Here is a 27,898-nt window from a genome sequence, read left to right on the forward strand (position 1 = left end):
TTAAATTATATTAATTTATTCCCAACAGTCTATTATATTCGTTTAATAGACCGTTTCTTGGCTGTGCCGTATCAATGTAATCTGCCCGTGGCCTTGAGAATCAGGAGTGTTGGCCCCTATCACATACTCACTATTAGCAATGGAGCTGTCTTTTTTTTTTTATCCAATCAGACTTCAGATTTTGCCTCTCAACCCACTGTGACATCATCACTTTTCCATCCTCTGATTAGTTGATCAGAGCAAAACTGTTCAACGAGCCATGTACACGCGCAATGGCTGACTAAGGAGGGGGAACTGACATCTCTGGTGAGTAGATGTATTTTACTTGAAAGGTTTTATATTTTTGTCATGTTATTAGATACAGTATTTATTGACTGTGAACTGCTTCCGATGGTGTTGTAGTGTAGATGTTTGGAGTTGTCTGAACCTTTGATCACATCCTTTTACACTCGTCGCAAGCACCGGTGTACCACCGATCACCGGTAGAAATTAGTCACTAACTCGAAGTTACTAACAGTAATGTAAGTCAGGCGTATTGGTGAGTATGTATTCAAAGGTAAGGGGACTTACATTATTATCGATAGAGTATTGTTATCGCAGAAGTCCTATGGTGATTGCAGCTGTCTTACTTAATGTTTTGGAGTTCAATTCTTTCTCAATGCCTGTATGGTGCATCTATCGCTCTACACAGGCAACCCTGGTTCTAAACACCGTCATTGTAGAAATGGAAATTTCAGCTTTTTTAGAGAGCCGGTTCTTTTGGCTCAGTTCACTAAAAAGAGACGGCTCTTTTGGCTCCCAAGTGGCTCCTCCAATTTTTGTTGTTGTCTTAAATGAATTTATCACCAAAGTACCAAATTATGTGTATTGTGTAAAGTGAATTACATGAAAATGGAAAAAATACATGATATCAAATGTTTATTACTTAAATTGATTTATTTAAACCTCAATGAGCAGCTACAAAATATACATTATAATGTTATAATATAAATAAAATAGAAAAACAAAGACCCATCTCAATGGGCAAATTAAGTCAAAATAGGTCAAATCTCTTCATACTAATTTCTCACAAACGAATTGGCTCTAAGAGCACCACGGCGTGTGTTTAACCCCGCCCCTCCCCCTGCTCAGAGTGGACACAGAGACGCCGCCACACACCCCGACCAATGACATTCGCCTTTAACAACAAAAAAAAAGATGAGGAAAAAACAAATTGGCTCCCAATGACATTTTTAATTTCAAAGAGCCGGCTTTCAGAGCCGATTTGTTCGCGACCGTCACATCACGACATCATTGCACATACAGTTTTTACTATCCACAGTTTCCACAGTGTCATGGTCTGTCACAGATGGTTCAGAGCCTAGAGGAGTCAAAACCCAGTTAACACAAGGTTTCCTCTTGGTCTTAATGGCAGCCATATGGAAGGGAAGTTGTCACACACTTAACAAGTACAAGCATATCTCTACAAATGCATGAATGCACCACAAAGTTTTTGCAGATTTATGGTGAGATGGTTACAGTTAATGGCCTGCATGACTGATCGCTGCTCCCTGAAGGTTAGTGTGCTCAGTTTAATTTGAGAGTAATTGAGTATGCTGTTTTGTATTGTGCTAGTTAATGTACAATACAACATGTTGACAGATGTACAGACGTTACGAGTTTGTAACGACGTTTACATTACATTACCTTACATAAATGGCAGCAGCAATAGTGAATGAATTCAATTATTATGAATAAATAATGAACACCTTATTTTCATCATTGACACTAGCTGATTTTGTACATGTTGGATATCTGTTTAATGGCTTATAGGTCTGTTTCCTGAATACTTGAGGTTGTTTTTGGTGGAGAAAGAGTAGACATCCTTTGAGAAATTCTGAAGGCACAGCAGTGTAAAGAACAAGTTATGCCAGTATGACTTTATGAGATAAGCAGGGATCTGGAATCAGTTTGTCTGTAGAGAACATAGAGCATTTAAGCAGCTGTGTGTTGTTCGTGTTACTGGATGGGAAACTGTTATCATCTCTATTCATAAAGCAGCTTCACAACAGCACTTTCCAATCGACTCTGGAATGAAAATGCATGCATTTGTATTAGATCAGTGATCCATGTGTTGTGAGGCACAGTTAAAGTTGCCTGCAGAAATGTGTGAATGTGTCAAAGAAAAGGGGGACAGTGGGTCAAGGACTTGGCTTGGGGATCAGGGGTCTCAGGTTTGAATCCTGAGGTACAACTTGCAGTTGAAGAATCACACATGCCAACATTAGCTTGCCTTGTTGCTGTACCTTACCTTTGGATACTGCGGTGTTATACTCCACAGTCTCCACTTTGCTGTGCCAGTCTGTTTTCTTGTTGCCTTCATTCTCACACATAGTACAGTGGATTTTGCACAAATTCATGGAAATTCACAATTTTATTTGCCGTCTTTTCCACAGAAAACACATCTCATTCACCCTAAATTGGGAATCATTTATATAATACGTGATAATACAAGTACAATGTACAGCATACATGTACCAACCCACAATGATTATACTTCACTCATATCGTTTTTTTCGCCAAGCGTTGGGATGTTGCACTTCATTTGATGGTCCTTGAACCCACTATAGTTATGTGAGGCAAAACAAAAGTCAAATTTATACACAGTCGCCCCTCACCACATCTTCACTGAACTAAAATACAAATATAAGGCATTCAGTAGATGCATTCAAAGACGTGATGAATGCTAATGTTAATGTTACTGTAATGTTCCATGAGGCACACAATCAGACTTGATTGCCAGAACAACAGGCTTTTATTGCAGGTTTGAACAGGTACAATAATAGTAACATAATACATAATAATAACACAGGCTGTTGCGCAAAAACGCTGAGCGCCCGACATCATTTCCTATCATCCACACGTCCAGAACACATTTAGTACACACATGAGCATCTTGTTTATGTCTTAAATGGCTTATCTTCTTTTATTATGTCTACTATATTGGGTAATACGATTGTAAAGGTGACTTAAATTTCTTATTTCATGTATTGGGGGCTCTAATAATGTTACAAACTGTATTTAGAAGAAGTTTTTCTATATGAAAATATTAAATTCATAAATAAGGACTCCTACTTCGCATAAATTCACTTATTACGGTCGGGACTGGAACCAATTAACTGCGATAAACGAGGGATAACTATAACTTTTTCCGATGCTGTTACAGCTTTAAAAGACATCTGTTATGTCGATCCTGTTACATGATCACTCATTAGTGGAGTAACTATACATTTTATACGTTAAAATGCATTTAATAGGTGTGTGAGGTATATATAGTGCTTAAACCAGGATTATGTTGCGAGGGAATGGCAGGTGTGTGTGGAGGGGAGCGAATATAGACATTTTTATGGGCGTATCAACGACTCACATTTTTTCCCCTTTTGCTGGTAAGTCGAGAACGGAACCCCTGTGGACAGTGGGAATCTACTGTACATTCAAACCCCATTCAGACACATTCCAACTGAGATTCAAATCAGACTGTGAGGTTGATGTGCTAACCAAAGGCCTTAAATATTGATTATAATTTAAATTGACAAACGGAAATGATTCAGCCATTAAAACAAGAGTTGTAGGCTACAGCAGGAAAGGAGTTGATTAAAAAGATACAGGTAATGTTCAGATGTATGCAGTGAATGCAGTGGTATAACTATCTGTGATATGTTGTCAAGCATTACGTGATACTAAATGAAAACAGGCCTAGCTGGCAATGCCTCCAATACATGAACTTTTTCAGCACTGGGAAATGCAATTCAGTAGTTAAAACTGAATTTATGAATTTGTATAATTGACACATTAATCTTTTTAGTGGATTTATTGACGGCTCACATCTTGCAGTTTAACGTATCATGTTTCTGAATACCGTAGTGACATTTCCAAGTTTCGTTTTCATTTAACCAGACCCAAAGAAAATAAGTGCATTTGATAAAGCTGCAAATGATGCTTTATGATGCCGATTCTTTTACTCTCCCAATGTGCCTATTTTGCCTTCTGCTATTTTTTGGCAGCAAATACACTCAAGAAAAAAAATAGGAACGTAACACTTGTTTTCCATGAGCTGAACTCAAAGATCGATCTAAAACTTTCTCCATCTACACAGGCCTATTTCTCTCCAGTGACGTGCGGTCGGTGGAGGCAGGTGAGGCAGCACCTCAATAATAAAAAAACGCATAGAGTTGGCATAGAGTTGATCAGGTTATTGATTGATTGTGGGTGACATTGAGATACAACCCAGACAAAGCAACCGCATATTAAAAAGACCCAGAAACGGTATGATCTTGTTAATATGTACTAGGAAGTCATACAATTGCTATATTACTTTGAAACTGGATGTGCTTGTTCAACCTCCGCGCACTCAATGGTGAGTCATCATGCTGGTACAATGCTATGTTCTGCAAAACATAGATTCAAATAATCATATTTTGAAATATACTGAGAGTGGTTCGGGTTAGGTGTCTAATGTTATTTAATGGCAGCCTAATGACTGCATTTGTGTAAGCAAAGTAAGTGTCAACTTACTTGGAACCCTCCAAAACAAATCCAAGCTGCAGAATGGACTTGCTTGAACTGCAAGTCTACCCCCAGACGACCCTGCTTGCCCTCAGAAACAAAGGGTGGGTGTGGCCTGATTATTACTTTTGAAAAGGCGACCCATCCTTAGTTTCTGAGGTCCTGCAAAATGTTTCTTCTGTAGTCTATGTTAAACGTATGCAAACTAGATAATAGATCACAGGAAGCTCTTACTGATTGTACTGAGTCCAGCTAAAAAATCTAGTTTTGTTAGTGTATGTTTTTCTCTTTGCTGCTGATTTTATTCTTATTTGTATCTGTATTTTGAATTAGTATGTGTAATTTCAGAGACTAGAATATGTACGGTAGATATGAAAGCAATTAGGACCCGTGTCAAGTGTTGGTCTAATAACCTGAGTTTGCTCAGAAATTTGGGAAAATCATATGCTTTTTATTTCTGCACAAGATGCAAATCACATGTAAAAAAAAATCCCACATGTAATCATAATAGATTTCGGAAAAGGACACCACTTGACTGTCTTTGTTTGTTTGTTTGAGGTTTTGCACAGGGTCTTTTGTAATGGGAAAATTATACTGTATCACTTGGGTAACACACTTCCAACTGGAACTTCAGGAATGTTTAGCAAATAGATAAGCAATGCAGTGAGTTTTATTTTCCATGAATAAGATCCACACAGAGTACAAATAGTTGGGTCCTTCACAACAACACATCTGATGGAGCTAAATGAACCTGGAAACAATTTTCACACTGAATGTACCTATTTATGTCAAAATCATGAATGTTTATGCAACGCCAACAAGTATTAACTCTACCTATTGTCTTTCAGATGTTAATGAATGTGAAGTGGACAAAGCAGGCTGTGAAGGATACTGTTGCAATACCATTGGCAGCTACTACTGCAAGTGTCCTGAGGGCAGTAAGCTGGGCCCAGATGGCAAATCATGTCAAGGTGAGATGAACCTCCGCATACTGCCACTGTGTACACACTTTATATGGATGTCTGCTCAACTGTTTGTTATTAATTAACACATAGTTTTTTAATGAATGAAAAGTCGAATGGGTTCTTATTATGTTGTCAACAGTCAAGGTGTTGAGCATTGAGCCTTTCTTCAATGTTACAGCTTCCCACATTCCATACGATAAGTAATTACAGCTCTCATGCATATGAATGTCAAGCCTTTTCACTGCTTTTCTATGAGTCCATAACGCTATGTTTTGCATTATGAATACATAAAACAATCTAATGTGATCCAATACAAGAGGTAGGTAGGTTAGTAGTTTTGTGTTTAGGTCTTTCTGTGGAGAATTTGGTTACTCTTGCTGTGTCTGTGAGGGTTCCCTGAAGAGGGTCCAAAAGCATATACATTCAGAATTGTCTGTACTATTGAATGTGACGACTGTGAAGAGGTTTCTACAGCTGTGGCTGACCTGCTGGTGTTTAACTGTCTAGACTTCAGGCAGTAAAGTGGTGAGTGAACAACACAGTCAGCAGATGCTCTCTAAACTTGTCCACGAAACACTTGGCTTTCTCAGTCTGGCAGAAAGAAATATGCTGACTTACCAAGGCCCATTTGTTCCTCAGAGTTCCAGGTGTGAAAAAGAACCCCAGACCTCTAACCTTTCAGACAGGATATTGTCACTTTGTTATAATTTATTGCCTTACAGCCTAACACTGGAGAACACCAACGGAAGCAGCCCCAGCTGCTGTTAAGACCTCCTTTTATTGGTTTTTGTGTGAAATATGTGTGGTGGAGTTTATGTGGAAGAGATGATGGGGTCCTGGGCTATGAAGCCCAACAGCAGGGAGAAAGAACATTTACCTAGATTCTTTGTTTTTGGGATTTGGTTATCCTAACTGATGAGGAGCAATCACAGTGCAATCATTTGATGACTCGGCATGTGCATGTGCATGCCCCGGCCCACCTCTTCCAATGTGCCAGCAAATCAGAGCGCTCACACAAGCCAAATGTGCTGGACTTTAGCTGTTAAGTGGACCCAAGCACCGTTTGAATGGCTTCGTCTCAGTACACCCATTGGATTGAGGCCACTTGACCACTTGTAGACCACCGAGTCTTTATCTCTTTATGTAATTTAATTGGCGATCATTATTCATTGGCCGATAGTATTGCTTAATTTCTCGCCATCCACAGTCAAAAGACCACCTGTCAGTCTGACTGTCTCACAGACCACCTCACTGCTGAAAAGAAGCTAGAGTTCATCTCTGAATTGCTTCCCCTGACATGAGAAGACTAATAAATCCATGAAACTGGTCCAAAGTGTGAACGTACAAAAGAGCTCAGAAGAATGGGACGGAATAATTCATGAATGTGATTGCTTTTAGCAGCAGTTGTGCAACGCAACTCCTCCTATTTGCTTTTATAATTGGACAGAAGCTAATCAAAATAGTCTTGAGATTATTTAGGAGAGGGCAGTTCCCACGGTTCTAGACCACACATGCGCACACACACACACCCACACACACACACAGTCCTACTTTGACCTTTGAGGAACATACAGGACAGAGGTGGTAGAACTTTGTGAACAGAATCACATGGTTCCAGTGTCATGCTACCCTTGCACACTCACCTTGCGCACATACTGTAGGCCTACAGCATGATCATTATCCCTACTGCATGTGAGACATGAGTACAAGAGTTAGGGAAGACACTCCATGGACATACTGTATGATGTGTTGTCCAGATGCAAGAGAATGTCTGGACCTTCGTCTCCAAGAAGTATGGGAGTCATTCGAGCAGACTTTCTTGCAGAAGTGTCTTCTGTGCAGGACACAAACAGACGCTACTTTTTTGTATTGAATAGCAAGATAATTTGGAAAATTTTGCTCAGTGTAATCTTGCTTCAAGCTTCTCACTGAAATCATTTCTAAAGGCTCTTTCTCTATTGAGCAGTAATAAAAACTGGTTTGTCAATTAGAACGTGTTTGTGATGAAGTCAGAAGCACGTTTATTCAGAAGGTAGTTGATTATTATTAACGTCTTTTTTGTGCATTTATGTGCCTTCAGATGTGAATGAGTGCGCAGATCTCAACGGAGGATGCCAGCAGATGTGTGTCAACACACTAGGCTCCTATCACTGTGAGTGCGGTGAAGGATTCCGCATGCATACTGATGGTCGGACATGCATTGGTAAGCAGTAAGAAATGTTAACCTTTTAGCTCAAAAATGCGATTTTAAACATGGTTGTTTTAAAAAGTAGAGGAAGATCTCTACAAATATGGCTTTGTGCAGCTTAAATTTCACCCTAATTAGGCTAGTTAGCCTAATAATCTACAAAATAACGGCACACATTTATGACAATGTTGCTCATGAATTACATTCTTATTTCCGTCCATGAGTTCATAACTAACAACTTCACAACTTAAAATATTAAACAATGTTGGTGTAACATATGCAGTATCTCACAAACGTGGAGCAGTTCCGAATCAATATTTATCTAGTAAGATGGCAGAAGCAGAAAACAACTATTTGTCATTTTGCTATGATCAACCAATCAGAGGATGTCACTATGAAGTGAATCTGAAATCTGATTACAGAAATAGACCCGGCGCTAAAATACTTGAAGTGACATGGTCCAGCATTAACGATTCTAGGAAAATTAGATTGACATTGCAGCACATAGGAGCTGAAATCTGTTTGGACAAAAAAAACAAAAAAACATTGATCACACGCATACACGTGGTGGAAGCAGTGCAGCCAAGAGACACGGTCCAAACCGAAGATAATAGGCTGTAATTTAATACAATTTCATGGAAGAAATACTATAAAGGGTTTTAAGGTGTCAATGTGGGTCAGTGCTTCTGATAGTGTTTAGGCCAGCAGAGAAGGCCTTGCTGGCCCTGACAGCCCACCACTGATGAAACCATGAGAAACAGGTCTCTTTAGCTATGTTTTCTCGCTCGGTCTCTTGTTAAGACAGTTTAGTTACGAGGATTTGCCAGCCGTACCTGACTTGAATTCCATTTTACTGTTTGATGGATATATATGTTTCTTTTGCTTTTAAGCTGTAAACTCTTGCTCGGTGTTAAATGGTGGTTGTGAACATAAGTGTGTGGACATGGGGAATAATCACTACAAATGTGAATGCCGAAAGAAGTACAAGCTGAAGACGGACGGGAGACACTGTGAATGTAAGTAATAGTTTGATTCCCCTCACCCGAGAGCTTTACCAAATAGACTGTAGATACCCGCCTACATACAGTACATGACAGAATGTGTTCCCCACCTGGCTCTGTCACTGTGTCTCTATTTGCATGTACATCAGTGAGGGATGCCTGTGAGGAGAGTAATGGCGGCTGTGCCCAGCTGTGTCTCGCTGCAGGTGACCAAGTTCAGTGCAGCTGTCACCCTGGTTTTACTGTGGTTGAAGATGGCAAGAACTGCGAAGGTGAGGAGTCAATACAGTCAACAGGCATTTTATTAGGTTACACCTGGAAGTTTCTGCCTTACATCCCGACATACGTGTTACACACACACAGGCTCCGGAATTTTGGGAAATTTGTTGGCCGTGGCCAGCACATAGAGGAAGTAGGGTATCAAAGGGGTTGCAAGTGTGTCGTAATTACGGAGCAAGTGATTCGTGACAACCATGTGCTTCCCTCTCGCCCTCCGTTGGTAGTTTTTAGATCATGAGTGCGGCGTGCGACTCGTGCGTGATAGGTGTGCTTCATGTAAGGCTGTCGTACGTTTCACTCACTGGGGGCTTCCATGTGTGGGCGTCGTACGAGGCTCGTGCAGCCCACTCACTTCAATTGCAAGATGGGCGTACTGGCTTCCTATGGCACCTATGGCTATAATCACTGGGAGAACCAGAATGTACAGCGGGAAGAGCCGCCCGACGTGGCCGGGTAAGGTGCATTAATGTTGGATAGGCTATATGAGCAGCCGCCGTGTGTCCACCGAGGTCGGGAGAACCAGAGTGTACAGCTGGAGGAGTCGCTCGCCGCAGGAGGAGCCACTGTCGTGGCTGCGGAATGTACACAATGTACTTTTAAACTTGTGAGACACGCAAGGGTCACGCACTCCCCCTCTGCCTTGCCCTTATGAGCAAGGTTTTCCTGTGTGCATGCAGAAAATTAGAATACACATGCGTGTCTCTTGCATTTTTTCGCATTTTAGCCAGCATGTAGGAGCACGTACCTAGGGATTCAAAGCCCGCTTTATCCGGCCAAACAACCAAACAAGCGATGAAATGGACATTCTCACCATCCGTTGCGGCATTTTACAGCCCTCTCTCTCCCTGTCTATACCCAAACACAATCAACGTTCATGTGACCTTTGCTATTTTCTATCACTTTTTTTTCTTTCTTCTTTGTCCCCTCTTAAACCATGTACTTTTTGGTGGCTTTAAAATAAAACCACAATACAAATATAGCACACTCACCTGTACAGCAAATCTGTGACAGCAAAATAAACATACAGTCCACCACCCATACCGCATGATTACCGTAGGACAGGTTGAGTACAAGTATGAGCACCAATACATTCTTGTGTCCATGAGGCCGATAAATAGTTCAAGATGTAAATGATTATCCATCCTCGTGTGACTCCTGAATTTCTGTCTTTCGTTTTACGTTTCTATGTGTTTACCATACCACTGGTCAATCAAGCACTTCTGTGTATTTTCATTTCCTGTCCCCAACAGACATTGATGAGTGCAGTTCAGGTCGTGACAAGTGCTCCCACGGATGTGTCAACACGCAGGGCTCCTTTCGATGTGTGTGTCATCCGGGCTTTGAGCTTGGTGCAGATGGAAAACAGTGCTACCGTGAGTAAAGATAAAATGTGTACTCCACTTGAGAAAGAGAAATGATGAATTACTCCACAATTGGACATTTTATTTAGCACTTTTCTAAATGGGGAACTACAACCCACATGAACAACATTAATCTTTTATTTGCTTTCCAAAAATGATAAAATTCAAACTCATTTGTCCCCATTTGCCCAAAATGCTGTTGTGTTTTTTTCTGTGGTTATGCACATTTGTACACTCCAGGCATTGAGATGGAGATTGTTAACAGCTGTGAGAAGAATAATGGTGGTTGCTCTCATCAGTGTGAGCACACAACCAACGGGCCCCACTGCTCCTGCCATCAGGGCTACCAGCTCGACCAGGACAGGAAGACCTGTGTAGGTAAGTTCTTTTAACCTCATGATGTACCCCTTATGCTTTTTTTTTCTACCTTGTCTGTTGAAACGTCCGATGTACCACTGCATACCTCTCGTAGACAGTGATGAGTGTGTCAACGGGGAATCTTGCTGCAGTCACTTCTGCAGAAACTATCCAGGCGGCTACGAATGCAGCTGTAGAGCCGGCCACACACCAAATCCAGATGGCTGCAGTTGCGACGGTAAGAGATCTGGATTGTTGGAGGATTATCTAGTCTTTGTTGTGCTTTCTGTATTGTGAGACAGTAATGCTGCACGCAAATTCCAAAATGTGTTGAAGCAACTGAGGCAATTCCAGAACTTGTGACAAATAGCAGAATATATTTGTTGCCTCAGAAGTAAATCATTGTCAAAGGCCATGGTGCAATCAAAAACATCGGGAAAGATCCTGATCTTAATAATTGTATTGTCAAATGAAAGAATAGTGCTGTTTTTTCTCATCCAGTATATACTATATGGACTGTATTGGAGCCAGTTCACAGGAACTGAATGTAGAGGAAAAGGGGGAGTTAATTCATGAAGCGTAGGTGCAGGGCCTTCTAAATGGTTATTTAGAAAATCGGATTTGCATATTCTCTGAGTGAAAAAACTTTCACCTCAATGCCCATAAAATAGCTGCTTGATGAATGGGGCAAGTGCATTCCCTCAATTTTGCGGCTGGTGGCCATTTTGAAAGGAACAGAAGGGTGGCCACAAATGTAATCTAATGGTAATCAAATCTAATGGTTGTGTTCTAGTTCGGTAGCTGCAGTGCAGGTAGGTGGGATCCCAGGATGCAGAGACAACGAATAAGAGTGTCACAGTCTTTAATAAGGATTTCAGTGGGTTCGATAACAAAAGACTATGGTGCTGTGATGGAGAACGAAAAAAGCACTGTGAAGAAAAATGGAACAAAAAAGGTAATAAAACATAGGTGGCAAATATGGCCAGTAGGAACTACCAGACATGTAGCAGAACTTGACTAAACTGGAGATATGAAAAAAACGAATGGCACTGGAGGAGGCCAAAAAGCAATCTAATGACAACAGCAAAAATGTGGGGTGGACGCCAGCAGCTAGTATCTCGCAGTGCCATTCGGAAGCCACGGGTGAGCATAAGTAGGAAGCTGATGATGATGAAGCGACGCCCAGCTCAGGACTGCTGACATCTGCCAGAAACAAAAACAGAGGCAGTAAATAAAACAAAGTAAATACAAAGAATAAGAAAATACCTTAAGCTTGCGTCACAGCAGAGTGTGACACGTTAAGGAACATTCAAATAAAATTCAAATAGGTCCAGATACAGAAAATTTCCTCAAGCTGAGGTCCGGATCCCCCTGCATATAGCAACTTCTGATCAATCCATGTCAATTTCAGACTTCAAATAATGGGCACACCCATTTCCAGTCAAACCGCGCCCACTTCTGGCGTATGCCCCGCCCACTTCAACTACAGATACGATACAGATAACTTAGATGGGTGAACAGATACAGATACAGATAGTGGTGTGCTCGCTCATCCCTAGTTGAAAGCTTTATTTTCGCTGTCCACTTTCCTCTTAGAGAGCGCCGTGCGTATTTATTTTACTGTTGTCTACTATCACTCATCTCACTGTTCTTTCTCCACTCCTCCCCCATGGCGAGGTTAGCAGTAGCAAGCGGGCGGGGGATGTATGTATATCTCTTTTTTCCTTGTTTCGCTCACTCATCTCGCTGTCCTATTTATCCGTATATCTCACTTGTTTCGCTTTTCTTTCCCTGTATCTTTCCCTTAGCTTCTCTTCTATTTTGCCTGTCTCTGTACTTATAGTTGCAATGTTTACTGCCTGCAATCCACAGATTTGATTGGCTGAGTAGTATTATGTGGGATGGCTTAACTCGCATGCATGTGGTCACTGGATTTCCTGACCTGATCAACCAGTACCATAAAATCTAAAAAAGATGCGCAGATCAAAATAAAAGCCCCACATCAAAACTAAATGCTGATATCTTGACTATAGGTCAAGGTTTGTCCAGAATCGGGCCGCAGTCCACCAGTTAGCAATCCCTGTTCTAATTTGCCCCAAAGGTGTTTGATAGGGTTGAGGTCACACCAAAGGGCCTTTCCCAAACTGTTTCTACAAAGCTGGAAGGACAGAAGCATAGACTAGAAGGGGAATAATTAAGGGATTCAGGGTGAACTAAGAGGGTCTCGTCCAACATTTATCTGCATATTGCTATTTTACTTTCATAACAGTAAAATAACGAGTGTTCTGTGCAACATCTCCCCCTTTTTTTTCCTATCATCCTACAAGACATCGATGAGTGTCTGGCGGAGACGTCAGGCTGCGACCATGACTGTGTCAACACCCTGGGAACATATGAGTGTTTTTGTCGACAGGGTTTCCGCTTGGATCAGGATCAGCACACCTGCATCTGTAAGTAACCTTGATCTCCTTCCTTAAAACTGAACTTGAAAAGTATTCCATGAATCTTCTGTCCATTGTTCTGTAGTCATTTTGCGTTGCCTTTGTTAGCTTTGTACGACGGAGAATTGGAGGAAGATGAGGAGGAAGAGGAAGAAGATGAAGAGAAGCTGGAAGTCTACAGGTTACCGCAGCTGCTCTTTCGCAAAGTTCCTCAGCTTCTCCACTACACTGCAGCATTGCATTCCCGCTACGGCAGTGATAATCATCATACTGGTGTCCCCGATGAAGAGTTTGGGAGCCTCGATGAACAACTAGAAGAATTTCGATTTGACAGCCAAATTGGTACAATAAAAGCACAAAGATTTATGGACCAATAACAATGACAATAAAAAATAACTCTTCTCTTCTTGCCAGTATGTTTGGATAACTCTTTTGGGGAGGATTGCAGTTGGAGATGTGAAGACTGCGCGAATGGAGTCTGTGGTGAAAATAAAGATCGCTGTGAATGTTCACCTGGATGGGTTGGCATTATCTGCAATGAGAGTAAGTACAACACTTTATATTCAGAAAGAAACCTGCCGACCACATCTGCATTTTACAGCACAAACCCTTGGCTCGAAACACCTCCTTTACTTTCCAACATACTTTAAAGAGATTTGTTTCCATGGGATGCTTAGGATTTTTTTTTTACATGCAAGATGAAATATTTTACTTCCACCAAGTAGCTTATGTTAGTACAGTAGTTGGTTTGATCCCTGCTAAACACGAGTTCGTAAATACACAGGGCTTGAAGGTCAACTGTCCTTTGTGCCAATAAATGAGGCGTGGATGTTGAGAGTGGTGTGGGAATTTTATCTCAGCCATGGGAAGGATGTACATTTTGGGACACATCATCAGTAGTGTACCTTTGAATCAGTGGCTGTTGTGGCCTTTCAAGACGAGACACCCTCGTCAAAGGCGGTGATCAAGCCTGAGTTTGTGTCGCATGCCCAATCATGAGTAGAACAGTGCCTGGAAGGTGGGGGGGAGGCAGTGAGATCCCGACCTGGGACCTGCCTCGCTCACCGGGTCGTCGCTCAGCCCCCCGCCCCATTCTATTCTATTCTACTTTGTGAAAGTGCAGCATGATCCAAGGAAGAGCCCAGAACATTTTGATGGGAATCCAAAAATGTTTGTTTCACGTTTTGAAAATCATTGTGAATCAGCAGGAAGAGAACATGCAATTTATAGTCGCCATACTAAATATTCAACTATTTCTTCTTGGACATGAATATGCATACGAGCACACACATTCCTGCAAAACCACGGTCTTTTCTACCTCTTCGGATGGAGCTACCTAGCCAAGTGTGGTCCAATTTTAGAGTGTGATGGCCTACTGCGTGCATTGATCCAGCGTCATATATCAAAACCGTCAGGTTCTCTGCGTAGGTGGGGGAGTTGTTTATAGACTTCTGAACAAAAGAGCATCGGGGGAATCAATCTGTCGGCTACTGGATCAAGGCCAGGGGCTCAGAGCCAGCCCGAGGCCAAGGATGGCCATTGCTGGGTTTAAAAGCAAGGCTCTGCTCTTCCCCTGCACTCCTGTGATTAATGACTTTGTCTTTGGTCTGAACTTGAGTCACGCTGGCAATCATGACAGGAAAGCCACGTGGAATAAGTCCATTAGAATCAACATATCACATATAGAAATACTTTCTCAAGGTGTATGGATGCACACTGAGTGGACACTTTATGTACAGTAGGAATCCGCAACATTTCTCAACCCAAGGATCCCCAAAGTCAAAGATGGAGCAGGGACTATATTATATATATTGAATAAAATTGGGTTATATATTAAACCGGGCTTACTGCCATGTAAGAACCTAGCTTATTATCCATCCATCCATCTTCTATGCCGCTTGTCCTCACTTGGGTCACGGGCATGCAGGACCCTATCCCAGCTGACTTCGAGCGAGAAGCTGCTAATGTAAGAAATGGGATGTTTTCAGCTTCCAGGAATTGTGTCAGAGCCTTGCAACATGGGGCCGTGCATTATCATGCTGCACCATGAGGTGATCGTCGTAGATGAATGACACAACGATGGGTCGTTGGTATCTCTGTGCATTCAAAAGGCCATCAATAAAATGCACTTGAGTGTCATTTCTGTATCTTTGCCTGATTCTCACCAGAATATACTACTTTCTTTCATGTCCAGTGAGCCAGCTCTTCACTCACTGGGCCGGCGCCAAAATCATGCAAAGGCCAGTTCTCTGAGTGCTGGAAGCTGGAAGAAACGGATATGCATTTAACAGGACTCTTTACATTTCGATGGCTCCCAGGTCTGTGCCATGTTTATTGTGGGACGGGCACAATCCCATAGTGACTAGTAAATAGTAAATTCCTGTATCTGCACGTTTAACCAGATCCTCACTGATATTCGCGCCGTGTTCGTGGGAGTTGTGCAGAAATATGTTTTGTATTTTTGTGGAGTCCTGCTAGAAGTAATCCTAAAACAGCAGTTGAAACATTAACTGTGCTTGGCCAACTTAACCATGTTCACTTTTGATCAACATTACCACATAGACAATGATTTAAATAGATGAACATATGGAAAAAAATCAAGAAATGAAAGATGAACATTTTGAACCATAATAATTTGGTGGTTTCCAAGGTTTAATTGTCTAACATATGAGCCACTCTTACATTCAGCAGTATCTTTAATCATGAACAAATATTGTTAGAACTGGAGTTTTTCATGACCCTCCCTTTGCTATATGCCATTCTTCTTCAGCTTGTCCGCAGGGGACTTATGGGCACGCCTGTAACAGTCTGTGCCAATGTAAGAATGGAGGCACATGTGACTCTGTGACTGGGAAGTGTTTGTGCCCCCCTGGGGTAAAAGGTCTACTCTGCGAGGATGGTTTGTATTTGTACACAAATTCACACACCTCAGTACAGAACACATGAGGATATAGAAATAAAAAACTTTTTTACTGCAATCTTGTTGGCCTTTGCGTGTCCTAAAGCGTGCTCTGATATCATTCATGTTCCCAGGCTGTCCAAGGGGCTATTTTGGAAGCCATTGCATGAGGAAGTGCAACTGTCCAAACAATGGCCACTGCCATCGTGTGTACGGAGCTTGTCTATGTTCCCCTGGATTATATGGTCGACGCTGCCATTTGCGTGAGTAACAACTTGACCTTATGGTGCAGATGTTTTATGAAGCAATGAAGTAAAAAAAATCTGAATACCATTCATAAACAATGATTACAAATATGTTACATAAAATGAACTGTGGCTTAAAGTGAATAAGGTTAACAGTGTATAGAAATAATGCACACATTCTCAACTTCTTTGGTATCAATATCGTGTCTAGATGTCATTACCAGTCATATTTAGTCGTTTTGAAGGTGGCAGCAGGTAAGACGGCAACTCACGTGGGAGCCAATGGCCTTCTAGTTTTCCTTCAATAAGGTGGACAGCCAAAGCAAATTCCTCATTGTCCAACATACCATCGCCATCTACATCTGACAGCCTCCAGATATGGGCAAGCACTGAATTAGGCAGAAGGGTTGTCGTCATCCACTGTTTGACTTTGGCGCCGCTAAGTTTGCCCTCATTTGGGCTGAGGTTGTAGAAGATCTCGTCATACTTTGGCTTATGTCTCGCCACCATCCACTCATTGAAGTCCCATTCGCTGCCGCCGTCATCTTTGAATTCTTTGAAGGGATGTCTCTTGTAGTGTTCGCCGCTGAACGTTCCGAGGAACTCGGCATCTAGCACCCCGGGGAGGGATTTCTTTATCAGTTCTTGTTGCTGAAGCATGGGCACCAGCTTTGCTATGTCATTGTTAAGGAGTTTGTCAAGCGAAGCCATCAGACTTGGTTTTAGTTTCTTGAACTTTGAGAAATTCTGTCCCAGAAGTTGCTCCTGAAAGAGTAAAGTTGCAAATAATTAACATTCAGAGAAAGTGCTCTCTAAATCAATACAATAATACAAATAAAATAATAATACAGGACAATAATACAATACAAGTAATTCACTTTTGTTACAATATTTGTTTTCAAATACTTCTTAGGCCCATATATTTATTTTTTATTGACTGAAAAACATTTGGGGTCTACCTTTTATTTGTACAGTGATAAGTGAAAGTAGTGAAAGTAAGGGATAAGTGAATTACCGCCAATTAGGATTCCTTCTTTATAAAGTGAATATTTTCAGACTTATGATACAGAAAACATGTTTGCGATGGTTTTTAACATTGTCAGGGCCCTCTAGACATTAAACAACACCCATATAGTCAGCTTTACATTTATATTACCCAATGTAGTAGATATAATCAGAGAAAATAAGCCATGTAAGACATAAATAAAACTTGTGCTCGTGTGTCACAGTAAATGTGTTCCATGTGGAGGACAGGAAGTCGCATCAGGGATTCAGAATTGAGTTTCAGCTTGTTACGGCCACAAGACTATCCTGTGTTGTTATTATTACGATGATGATTATTATTATGTTATTATTATTGTGCCTGTTATGTTGTGCCTGAGATAACTTAAACGTGCAATAAAAGCCTGTTGTTCTGGCCATCAAGTCTGGTGCTTGTCTCACCGAACAATTACTGACACCTAGTGGCCAATGTAATATTACGTTCACAATTGAATGCGTGTTCTTAATGGCTTATATTTTTACTTAAGTTAATTTTGCCATTTTTATGCTTGAAAATGCTTAATTTAGGCAAAATATGCTTAAATATGCATATCTTTTCACTAATAGTAGGCCGTATTCAAGACCCTATCCTCCAGATTCAGCCATCAGAGCATAAAATATATTTAATCCATTTGACTTGCTGGTCTCCAGCTGGTGCTGCTGCTGTCAACAAAAGAAAAAAAGCATTGTCTTTTCCTCTGTATGGAAGGACGGCAGTGACAGGCACTTTTCAACTCATGCAAGACCCCCACCCAGCAATTTTTACTTAAGAAAATGTTTAAAATGATTGGAGTCATACAGAAAATACATTTAGAATACCGTTCAATGGCCAAATAGTAAGATTTACTTTATGCTATCATTATTCGTATTTCTCCTACCCGTACTTCCCTGAAAATTATTTAAACCTCACTAAAAATTCCATTTATTTTCAAAATGTATAAAGTTTTCCTGGATAACGAGTTTAGAAATAGTCACCGATGTGTTGAGTGTATTGCAAACTACTGAAAGTTTGTAAACTTTAAGTAAATACAATTTATGTGGGTTGAATAATTGTAGGTGCAACTGTATCTGTTTGGATCACGGCCTTGGATCTCATCAGACTGCGCAGGTGTACCTAATTTTTTGTCTGTTTAATACGCAGCTATCCTTAAACCGCTTGTTCAGGAGCAAATGTTTAATAATCCAAATTCATGTCATAGTTGCCTGGCTTTGCATTAGGTTTATGTGAAGGTCAATGCTGTTTGTGAATGGTAAATTTTCTTATGGATCATGGCCATTCCTAAAGTGGTTGGCCTCTGTTAAGCTCTCTTAATGCAGCATTTAAATGTGACCTGCATCTTGGTACAGTCGGGGAAATCTCCTGCTGGAACTCGGTGTTGCTGCTGGATCTTGGTGAAAATGACAGGAAGCTGGTAGATCAGATTGTGCTTCTTGCTTTCTTTGCAAAAAAGTGCTGGCATCTCTTGCTTCAAATAGCTAATAATGTGTGCATGGGCCTAAGAGGGCGAAAAAGCAAAAATGTAATAAAACACTAAATGAGTGGGTATTAACAGCAGATGTTCCCACTTAGCTCTCTTACCCTCACTAGTCGGGCTCTCTTCACCAAGTCATTCAGTTTTCTCACAGCCGCATTGTGTGGTAGGTTTCTTATGTCGGCCATGAGATCCTCCTCCTCCAGCTCTATCAGTTCGTAGTGGTCGCACATTTGTCTTGGCTCTGACCAAAAGGATCCAACGTAAACTCTCAAAATCTCAGGAGTTCTAAACACTTTGCCCAATGACCACATGAGGGCGCCATATACTCTCATAAGCTGCTGGGAGTCGACCCTGTCCGCCTTGTTCAGAACCACTCGTAACTTGTCCTCGTAGCCAAAAAGAGCCCCGAAGGCCCGAGTGAGCTCATCCGAGAACTCAAGCTTGTGTGCGTCGAACAGCAGAATGATTCGATCCACACGCTCAGCAAACCAGCGCAGCACGGCTGGGAAGTCATAGCCTGAGAGGAAGGAACACAGGGTTTTCATTAGCGCCGACGGTAATGAGGTCCTCTTCGGTGCCTCAAGAAACGAGCAAGAAGCATGTAAGATATTCCAATGGCCCTTACACCGCCAGATGATTGTGTCAATAAAGTAAAGCAGAGGCTGCTCCGGTACTTTCTGCTCATCTCCTTCCAACACTGTCACATTGTTCTCATCTGTTGCGGTTATGACTGCAATAAATGTAATTGAGCTTTACATAATTCAAATTCTTATTTTGTTCCATCTGTTTTTACTATAGTCTTAATATCAACTGGCTGTCTGCCGATGCTCCGGAAGAAACCAAGAAAAATTGGTATCTGAACTCACCCCTGCTTAGTTTTTTCCTTGCTGCAGTTAAAATGCCCGGTGTGTCGATAATGCTGATACTCTCAAGGACCTGATTGGGCATCTGCACACACTGGAACCTGTAAATACATTATATGCAATACATTCACAGTGAGAAACTGTTTGTTTCCAATTAAATAAATTCATGGAGGACCGCAATGGAGGTTGATAGATTACAGCAGTGATGTCCGGTGAGGTTCATGGCTGGTGAGGCACTGACTCTTTTCAACTTTTTTAATGTTGATACAGGTTGCTCATTAGGAGGGTAGCAAAAAAATAAGACATTAATTCACTTTCACAAAAAAAAGCTGTTTTGAAATACTTCTTATTGCTTTTTTATGAACTGAAAATGTATTTGTTTGTGGTCTTATCTTTTGTTTTTTTATGAAGTACATGCACCGTATCTTTTTTCCAGGAAAAAGCTCTTTTACTTTGTTGTAAACGTCTGATCCTTTTCTGTTGAGTTTGGACATATACAGGTACCATAATTTCTGGACTATCGAGTGCACTGGTATGTAAGCTGCACCCACTAAATTTGAAGAGAAAATAAGATTTGTACATATATAGGCCACACCTATCTACAAGCTGCAGGTGTCCTCTTCGTTACATGGAATATTTAGTACACAGAAAGATGTTACACAGAAAGATTTTTTAAACTTTTGATTAAATAAATGCTTTTTCCAAATAGTGCTGAGCAGTGAGAGTAACACAGCAAGTGAAACAGTGCTGAACAGTGCTTGTAACATGACTAGTTAAACAGTAGCCTGCCAGAAAAGTCATTCATCGGCGTCCTCCTCCTCCTTCTCAGAACTAAAACCACTAAAGTCGTCGTCTTCAGCATCACAATTAAAACGCCTTATAATTCCTTTGTCACAGACTTTGTCAGTCTCTGCCTTCATTGTTGCTCTTGTCACTTTTGTCTCGAGGCATTTAGCTTGAGCTATCCTCTCCATCACTCCAGTAGTCCAGCCTTTCAAAACCTGCTGGTGATAGTGGGCGGTTGGCGGGCCAATCAGTCCAAATAGAAGCTGTAGTACAGTAATTCTATACTTGATCAAGCTTAGTTCAGATGTCTCAGCAATCGCTGCATAAGACTTCAAAACGTGATATTAGCTTCCAGTGTACTCGACCACACCAGCTGCACTCTAAGAATCATGGGAAATGTAGGTTTTATCCATAAATTAGCCCCATCGCTGTACAAGCCACAGTGTTCAAAACATGAGAAAAAAGTAACCGGAAATTACGGTATGCCGCCATCTTGGCAGTCATTCATTCATTTATTCAGCTGAGCATAAAAAACATTTTTAGTGCATTTCGCTTGTTGCTGACTCTACTGTTAGTGTGGAGGATGACAGTTGGCTTAGATGTAAGTGCTGTGGCCTTCCACGGTCACAGTTTGCACACCCCCTCACTATGACATCTCGCCATGCATGCATGGTGTGCAACACAATGTGTATCACGGACTGTAAAGTCAATTCCCTCTTGTGGGATTACATTCAATATAATATGATTATGATATTATTACAGCATAATTGCATGCTGTAATAATTGCAAGCGCTTTATATATTCACCTCGCTTATCACTCTAATCATCGCTAATAAAAATATATTACTGCCCCTCACTAACATGTATTTTATAGCTCAATAAGAGTAAACTATTATCACTGAAATAAGACTTTATTCCACATTCTTTAACACCCATCACCTGTTTAAAAAAGTGTTTCCAAAAGGGTCAAGGTTACGAAAGGGCTTTTTGGGATCCATAGTGAGGGCATTCCCTGGTATGACTCCCTCCGCCTCTCCGTACATGAGGACTGTGAAGCAATCAGTGGTTGGCTCCGGCCCAACTCTGCTACCCAGAAAGTCTTGTTCGATTAGATATCTGAAGACAAATATGACAAAGTACTGTGTTTTCTGTAAAGTCAACAAAATGCAATGTTTTAAGTGAACTAACTAATCAATTCTTAACTCTTACCTGATAAAAGTTGTTTTTCCTGTTGAGTACTGACCCATAACCAGCACCATGGGCTTGTTGTCAAAGTCTGCATCCTCGTAGCTTGGAGAGTGGAAGTGATGGAAGGAATAGTACTTCTCTATTGGCAACAGTCTTTTATAGTAAAGATTCCTCAGCTCCTCTGTCACCACAGTGACATCCCCCAGTGTTTTAGGGTCACCTCTTAGTCTCCGGGTGGACATCATGACCACTTCTTGCTGCTTTGATAAGTGTGGCTGTGGCTCACTCTGCAAGCAGCAAAGTAAATGATAGAAGAATGCTCCCAAGAAATATTGTCAGGATTCTCACAGCTGCCTGCTCCATCCTGCAGCGGGACGTGTGGAGGGTGGAGAGGGTGTAACCAGAGACTGCAGCTGCACCTCACACAAAGCCACTGTCAAGCAGGACAAGGGTGGAGTGGAGTTTTTGCTGCTGCACGGGGACAATTTTGGCAGATCACACGTCCATTAAGCGTTCTTTACAATGATTGCAGATGTGTCCATGCTCACATTCTTACATGCACAAGTCTTTATTTTCAATACATGTTCATAGCTAATAGCAAATAGCTAAGCTGTCAGTTGTGTTGGTATTTGGGTGGTGTCATTTTCTCCTGAAGTTGTGATGAAGTCATTTGAAAAGGAGCACAAAAATGTGTCCAGATGCTACACATATGCAGTTATTCACTTGCATTTTAGTCAGCATGAACACGGGGTGAACATAAAAGCAACCCTTTCAAGTCCAATTCTGTACATCATCCTGGCCGAGTTTTGTAAGGTAACACAAGTGTGTTGTTTTCAAACACTTAAATACTCCAAACTGAACTATTTTGTTTTGTGTTTTCAAACTGTGCTGCAATGCCTTCTGTCCCTCAGCTTGCCCCAGGTGGACGCACGGCCCTAGCTGTTCGAAGGAATGTGACTGTGTTCAAGAACATTCCACTGGCTGTGACCCCAAGATGGGGAGCTGTGTCTGTAAGCCTGCATACCACGGCCCGCAATGTGAGAAAGGTATAATCCCGTCACAGGAAAACGGACCTTAATGTATTTATTTTGTTAGACCACAGCAGCAATATCAACCATCTAGGAGGGAGGTTTCATTATGCACTGTTATTATGGTATTACTGTTATCTCTCCCCCGTGTTTATACGTGCATGTTTGTGTGTTCTAATGCAGAATGTGAGCGCGGCTTCTTTGGTGCTGGCTGCAAGCGGCCATGTGACTGCCCAGGTGGAGGGTCATGTGACCCTAGGACTGGCGAATGCAGCCCGGGATGTCCTGCAGGCCTCCATGGAGAGAAATGTCAGCTGGGTGAGACAAACCTCATCATCTTTCATTTAAGGATGCTTTGTGGTAAACATGTTACATGTTATTCCAAATAAATATTGGCTATACAGTACAACAGCATACAATGCTTTAGCCTGTGTTGGGAACATTTGGCCTTATGTACTGTATATACAAGTTTGAAAAACTGGAGCATTGACGGAGGAGGTTCTTTAGCTGGCTTCAAATGATAGCGCCCTCATGTGGTCATAAGCTTATAATTCAAATTAACAAAAGAGAATGATTGTACACTGTACGTGGGAAGTGTGTGGGCATGCACACTGTGCTGGAGCATGTGTTTGCATACTTAACACTTGTGTAAATATGCGCTTATTAAGTATGTCTAACTATAAAAATCAATTGTTCGGGGTTTTGCTTTGATTCATGTGGTCAAGACAGGTGTTCTTTGCAATAATGTGTTCAAACAGTTGTGTAACTCTTGGTCCATACCAAGCACTCATGGCTGTTTACTCTGCTGGTTTATGGAAAGTTCAACTCTATGTTAGCAACTGTATGTATTCTGCAGCCTCTTTTTTTCTGCAATATAAGATTACAGAACACTTACACACAAACCACCCTCTCCTATAGTGTGACCTCAAACTGAGCATTAGAATTCTTGTACACAGGACCGCCCCTGGTCATAATGTGGCCCTAAGCAAAATTTGATTTGGAGGACTCCTCTCTTTTTTCCCCGCATTTGCAGAGAATGTGCCCCCTTTTGCAAAATGGGGCCCCCCAAGGATAGTGGGGCCCTACGCAAAATACATGTTCTGTGTGTAGGGATGGGCGGACGTGCTTGCAAAGTCAGAATTTGAGATACATCTCTTGCACTGGAAATCATTAAAATGCACAGGTGTACCTAATTAAAAGACACTTTACTGTCTTTGGGAGCCTGTTATTCAAAAATAGGAACGACATGCTAGCTGCTGCAGAGGCTGTTGGCAAAGACTGTGTTAATAAAATACAATTATGTAGTATGACTTCCAAATTTTAGCTTGTGCTTTTTCATTTGTCCCTTTGTTACTCTTTCATAGTTGCGAGATTAGTTCTTGTGTGTGTTGCAAGCTTGCCCATCGGAGAGGTTGGAGCATGGTCTCCCCATGATTTTGTGCCCCATTGTCCAAAAAAGCATGTTAGGTTAATTGGAGACTATAAGTTGGAGTCTAAACAGGTGAATGTGAGCATGAATGGTTGTTTGTTTGTGATCTGTGATTGACTGTTGACCGGTGGCGGAGCCAGACATTTTTCATTGGGGTGGCCAAGGTGAGACCATTACTCACAGGGCTGATACCTGAATTGTGGTGGCCACCCCATAGCTCCGCCACTGCTTTTGGACCGTCTATTAGAGCAATTAATAGCTGAGCAGTGTGGCGAGGACGTGTTTCCAATGCAAAGTTTCTGAATTCTGCTCCCCATCGCGGCGGCCCAACCCGCACAGGAAGTGAATGCTGATTGGCACTCCTGTTTGAACTCTAGACTCCTTGGTTTACATGCCCACTCGTGCTGCTACAGAGAGCTTCCATTATTAACAGATTCAGGATGTGCTGAATCACTCTTCAGAATTTAAGTCAAAGTCAACATAGTGAGAAAACTTGACTGGAACTGACCAAAGTAGTCATGGAAAACTCACCAACCGCCTGCAGTTCATGCAATACGAGGTTTTATTGACATCTCCTCCGCACAGAAAGTTGTGTGCTGCAGTGAAATGTGTCCAATCCGAAACGGAGGTTAGGCTGAACTAACGTTCGGCACCACAGAGCCACGTTTGTCATTGTACCCCAGTCGTGTGGGTGGTCGGAGAGTGGCCACAGCCACCCCTGGCCGCCCTGTAGCTCCGCCACTGCTGGTGAGCAATCCAGGGTATACCCTGCTTCTTACCCAAAGTCAGCTGGGGTAGGCTCCAGCTCAACCTTGACCCAGAACAGGGGATGCAGTAGAGCGTGAATGAATGAATGACTTGGTGCATAAAAGTGTGCAACACACAGTTAAATAAATAAATAGGTCAAATAAAATTGTTCCTCAGTATAAAGACATTTTCTGTCTCTGTTATATTAAAACATGTTTTTACTGTATTACGTAAGGCTATAATAACTTCTGTACAGTTTGAAATAGCCCAAAAAAAGAAAGTCCATTAAATTTAAACACATTTCTTCTTCTCACAGTGTGTGACTCTGGTTCTTGGGGTCCAGGATGCATCAGTAAATGCCTGTGCCAAGACAAGTCTCTGGGCTGTGACCCTGTGACTGGTCAGTGCGTGTGTGAGGCCGGCTATACTGGAGACAAATGTGAAGAAAGTAAGTTCATTAGGAGCCGTTAGATAGTTTGAGCACAAGGCTTTGCGAATGCTGCCCCCATGTGGATTTCTTTGGCCACAACAGTCTGTATGTCTGGAAAGTACGACAGTTGATAATCTCAAGTTCCTGGATTTTGTTTCACCGAAAATAGGCTGTTTTTTAACGCAGAAAACACATCTCACTCTACATTAGTCAATAATAATTGATAAAAATGTAATAATACAGGTAAAATATACAGCACACATGTACCACTGTTAAAAAGCTCCCAGTTTTCATATGTCCTTATGCTTCACTGATAATGTTTTTTCGTCAAGTGTTGAGATTTTGCACACCGTGTTTGACAAAAGTTTGTTTGGCTACAGAAGCACTAGCTTCGACAGTAAATCAGGCTTCAAAACTTGCAGCGAGATGAACACAAAAGTTAATATATTCTTGTGTCTTTACTGGAATTACAACAACAGGCAAGCAGGCTTGGAGAAACACCTTCTCTGTAGCCTGCTAGCCTCTAGCGATAGCCTGACGACCAGGCTAAAGACTACACAGTGATTTTGATTCCAGCTGTTCATCGAACAGTACTTTATCATTCATTCGTGGTAAGAACCTCTACATTTTACACATTAAAAGTGTTTTAATACGCCTGTGAGGCATATTAAGGGCTTTAAACCTGGACTGTGTCACGAGTGAACAATGTCAACTGAAAAGAGCTAGCAATGACACAGGAGACATGGCAGGACGGCACTAAGGAGATTGATTGACAATGGTCTACAGCCAATCAGGACGTAGAAAACAATGGGCGGTGTAGACAGACGAGCAAGGGAAGAGAGAGACACTCATCTTCCCACAATGTAATTCTTCTTAAAGGGCCAGACTCGGCCTGTAACATCTTTCATACGCTATAATAGCAAAAAAAAGCACTAAAAACATTCAGTGAAACAGCGAATCTGCGAAAGGTTAACCGCGATAGAGCACTTTTATTACAAATGTTGACCAGAAATTGGAGAACGTAAATACCAAGCTCAAATTTTAACCGATATATCCTTAGCTTTAGCTTCTACAAAGCTTGGTTGAAATTTCCTTTTTTTTTTTTTTTTGCATAATCCTTCTCATTGTGCCTGTCTAACTAATTATTTTTTTAAAAAACTGTCAAATAAAACTAGCTGTCACCTAAAACTATTTCACAATACTGTATACCAGTAAGGCATGACACATTTTAAAAGCAGAAATGCAAAAGAAAACAAAAGCCATATTACTTGCTTCAATTGCAAAGAACGATACTGTATAATTTTTATTTAAGGTAATATTATTATACAAGTAGTCTCCAGCCAGAGCCAGCCATTAGGCAATGTAGACAGTTGCTAAGGGCGCCGTGGCCTCCAGGGGGCGCCAGAAATAAGGAAAAAGTCACCTTATAGTTTATTCGTAAGTGTTGGTTATTATTCCATATATAGTTATTACTATGAACTCTCAAGATGGAAAAGTTCACATTGATTCAAATGTAACCAATGCCCAATTGATTTTACTACAAATGATAACAAATAAGTCTCCCGATGATGTACAAATAAGTTTGTACATCGTTTTGTATATAGTGGTATATTTTGCTTAACTTTTGTAAATAGCTTTATTTATTTTTAATCTACTTATTGCATAGTGTAAATGAGGTATTGTGTGCAAACTTTAAATTGTTTGGTTTTAATTGTTGTATTTACAATTTATTTATTCACTTATTTACAGGATTTTTATTTTGTGGTAATATTTTTTTGTATTTATTTGTAATTTGTTAACCACATAAATCGGGTGACATATTATCTTACAAATTAAAGACAACGGTAAACACGTAAAAATGTCATTCAATTTGTTTTTGTAAGCGTTAATGGCGGAGGGGTGGGGGCGCCATATAAAATCTTACCTAGGGTGCCACTTTGCGTAAACCGGGCCCTGGCCCCAGCTCACCTGATGGATTAATTGCAATGTAATATTTTTTTATTCCACTAGAGGGCAGTGCGGATGAATTATTCGAGTGTGCTCAGCTCTGGTTCTTGACTCAAATGGAATAAATAAAGCATGGAGTTATGATGTTATGTCAGACGAAAAAAACATTGAAAAACTCCACAAATCCCATAATGTAGTAATGATTAAAATTTGATTTTTTTCTTTAATTATACTTTAAATCATTAATTTGAAGAGCAAACTGAACGGCAGGCGACACCAGCCTTAACAACCTCATACTTACTGGAATGACGATCTTTTGACGTGACCTCATGTTTTAACAAGTTGCGTGATTTACTGTAATTGTACCACTAGGCCCTGAGCATCATACCACCTCTGCAGTCCATGTTTATCCATAAATCGTGGCCGTGCCCCACTAGAACAGAGCCTCTTGTCCCCAGTCATAACAATCTAATGCTTCAAGCACAGACGTCACTCTGATCAGACCTCACTGTAGAAATAGAGCTATCAGTCTGTCCACATTCTCCTTTCTGGAGGCCCTCTTGCCTCAAAAGCTGAGGTGTTCAGTTTCTCTGTCTGCCTGATGGGCCTCACCCTTCAGTGGAAATCAGGAAAAGGCCTGTGCTGTGAGACAGACCAGAGCTCTTCAAGTATTTTGTTTTCTA

The 27,898-nt window shown here is 41.2% G+C and overlaps 2 protein-coding genes across 4 annotated transcripts in view; one reads left to right on the plus strand and one right to left on the minus strand.

The window, feature by feature from the left end:
* The window catches only part of megf6 (multiple EGF like domains 6), a 53,728-nt gene that overhangs the window by 6,309 nt on the left and 19,521 nt on the right, over positions 1 to 27,898 (plus strand). For all 3 annotated transcript variants that reach the window (XM_054795170.1, XM_054795171.1, XM_054795172.1), the window contains 15 exons: positions 5,394 to 5,516; positions 7,591 to 7,713; positions 8,589 to 8,714; positions 8,849 to 8,971; positions 10,229 to 10,351; positions 10,580 to 10,717; positions 10,812 to 10,934; positions 13,024 to 13,146; positions 13,246 to 13,479; positions 13,552 to 13,680; positions 15,908 to 16,036; positions 16,171 to 16,299; positions 22,546 to 22,680; positions 22,846 to 22,980; positions 25,155 to 25,286. In XM_054795170.1, the coding sequence (XP_054651145.1) occupies positions 5,394 to 5,516; positions 7,591 to 7,713; positions 8,589 to 8,714; positions 8,849 to 8,971; positions 10,229 to 10,351; positions 10,580 to 10,717; positions 10,812 to 10,934; positions 13,024 to 13,146; positions 13,246 to 13,479; positions 13,552 to 13,680; positions 15,908 to 16,036; positions 16,171 to 16,299; positions 22,546 to 22,680; positions 22,846 to 22,980; positions 25,155 to 25,286 (2,025 nt within the window). The remainder of the gene's footprint in view (positions 1 to 5,393; positions 5,517 to 7,590; positions 7,714 to 8,588; positions 8,715 to 8,848; positions 8,972 to 10,228; positions 10,352 to 10,579; positions 10,718 to 10,811; positions 10,935 to 13,023; positions 13,147 to 13,245; positions 13,480 to 13,551; positions 13,681 to 15,907; positions 16,037 to 16,170; positions 16,300 to 22,545; positions 22,681 to 22,845; positions 22,981 to 25,154; positions 25,287 to 27,898) is intronic.
* Positions 15,831 to 22,023, minus strand: LOC129191635 (EH domain-containing protein 2-like). The gene is made up of 6 exons (XM_054795173.1): positions 21,656 to 22,023; positions 21,386 to 21,562; positions 19,664 to 19,761; positions 18,902 to 19,314; positions 18,654 to 18,818; positions 15,831 to 17,046 (listed from the first exon to the last, which is right to left on the minus strand). The coding sequence occupies exons 1-6, from the start codon at positions 21,877 to 21,879 to the stop codon at positions 16,489 to 16,491; spliced, it is 1,635 nt and encodes a 544-aa protein (XP_054651148.1). The 5' UTR covers positions 21,880 to 22,023; the 3' UTR covers positions 15,831 to 16,488.

The sequence above is a fragment of the Dunckerocampus dactyliophorus genome, chromosome 12 (assembly GCF_027744805.1).
Source record: "Dunckerocampus dactyliophorus isolate RoL2022-P2 chromosome 12, RoL_Ddac_1.1, whole genome shotgun sequence".
NCBI lineage: Eukaryota > Metazoa > Chordata > Actinopteri > Syngnathiformes > Syngnathidae > Dunckerocampus > Dunckerocampus dactyliophorus.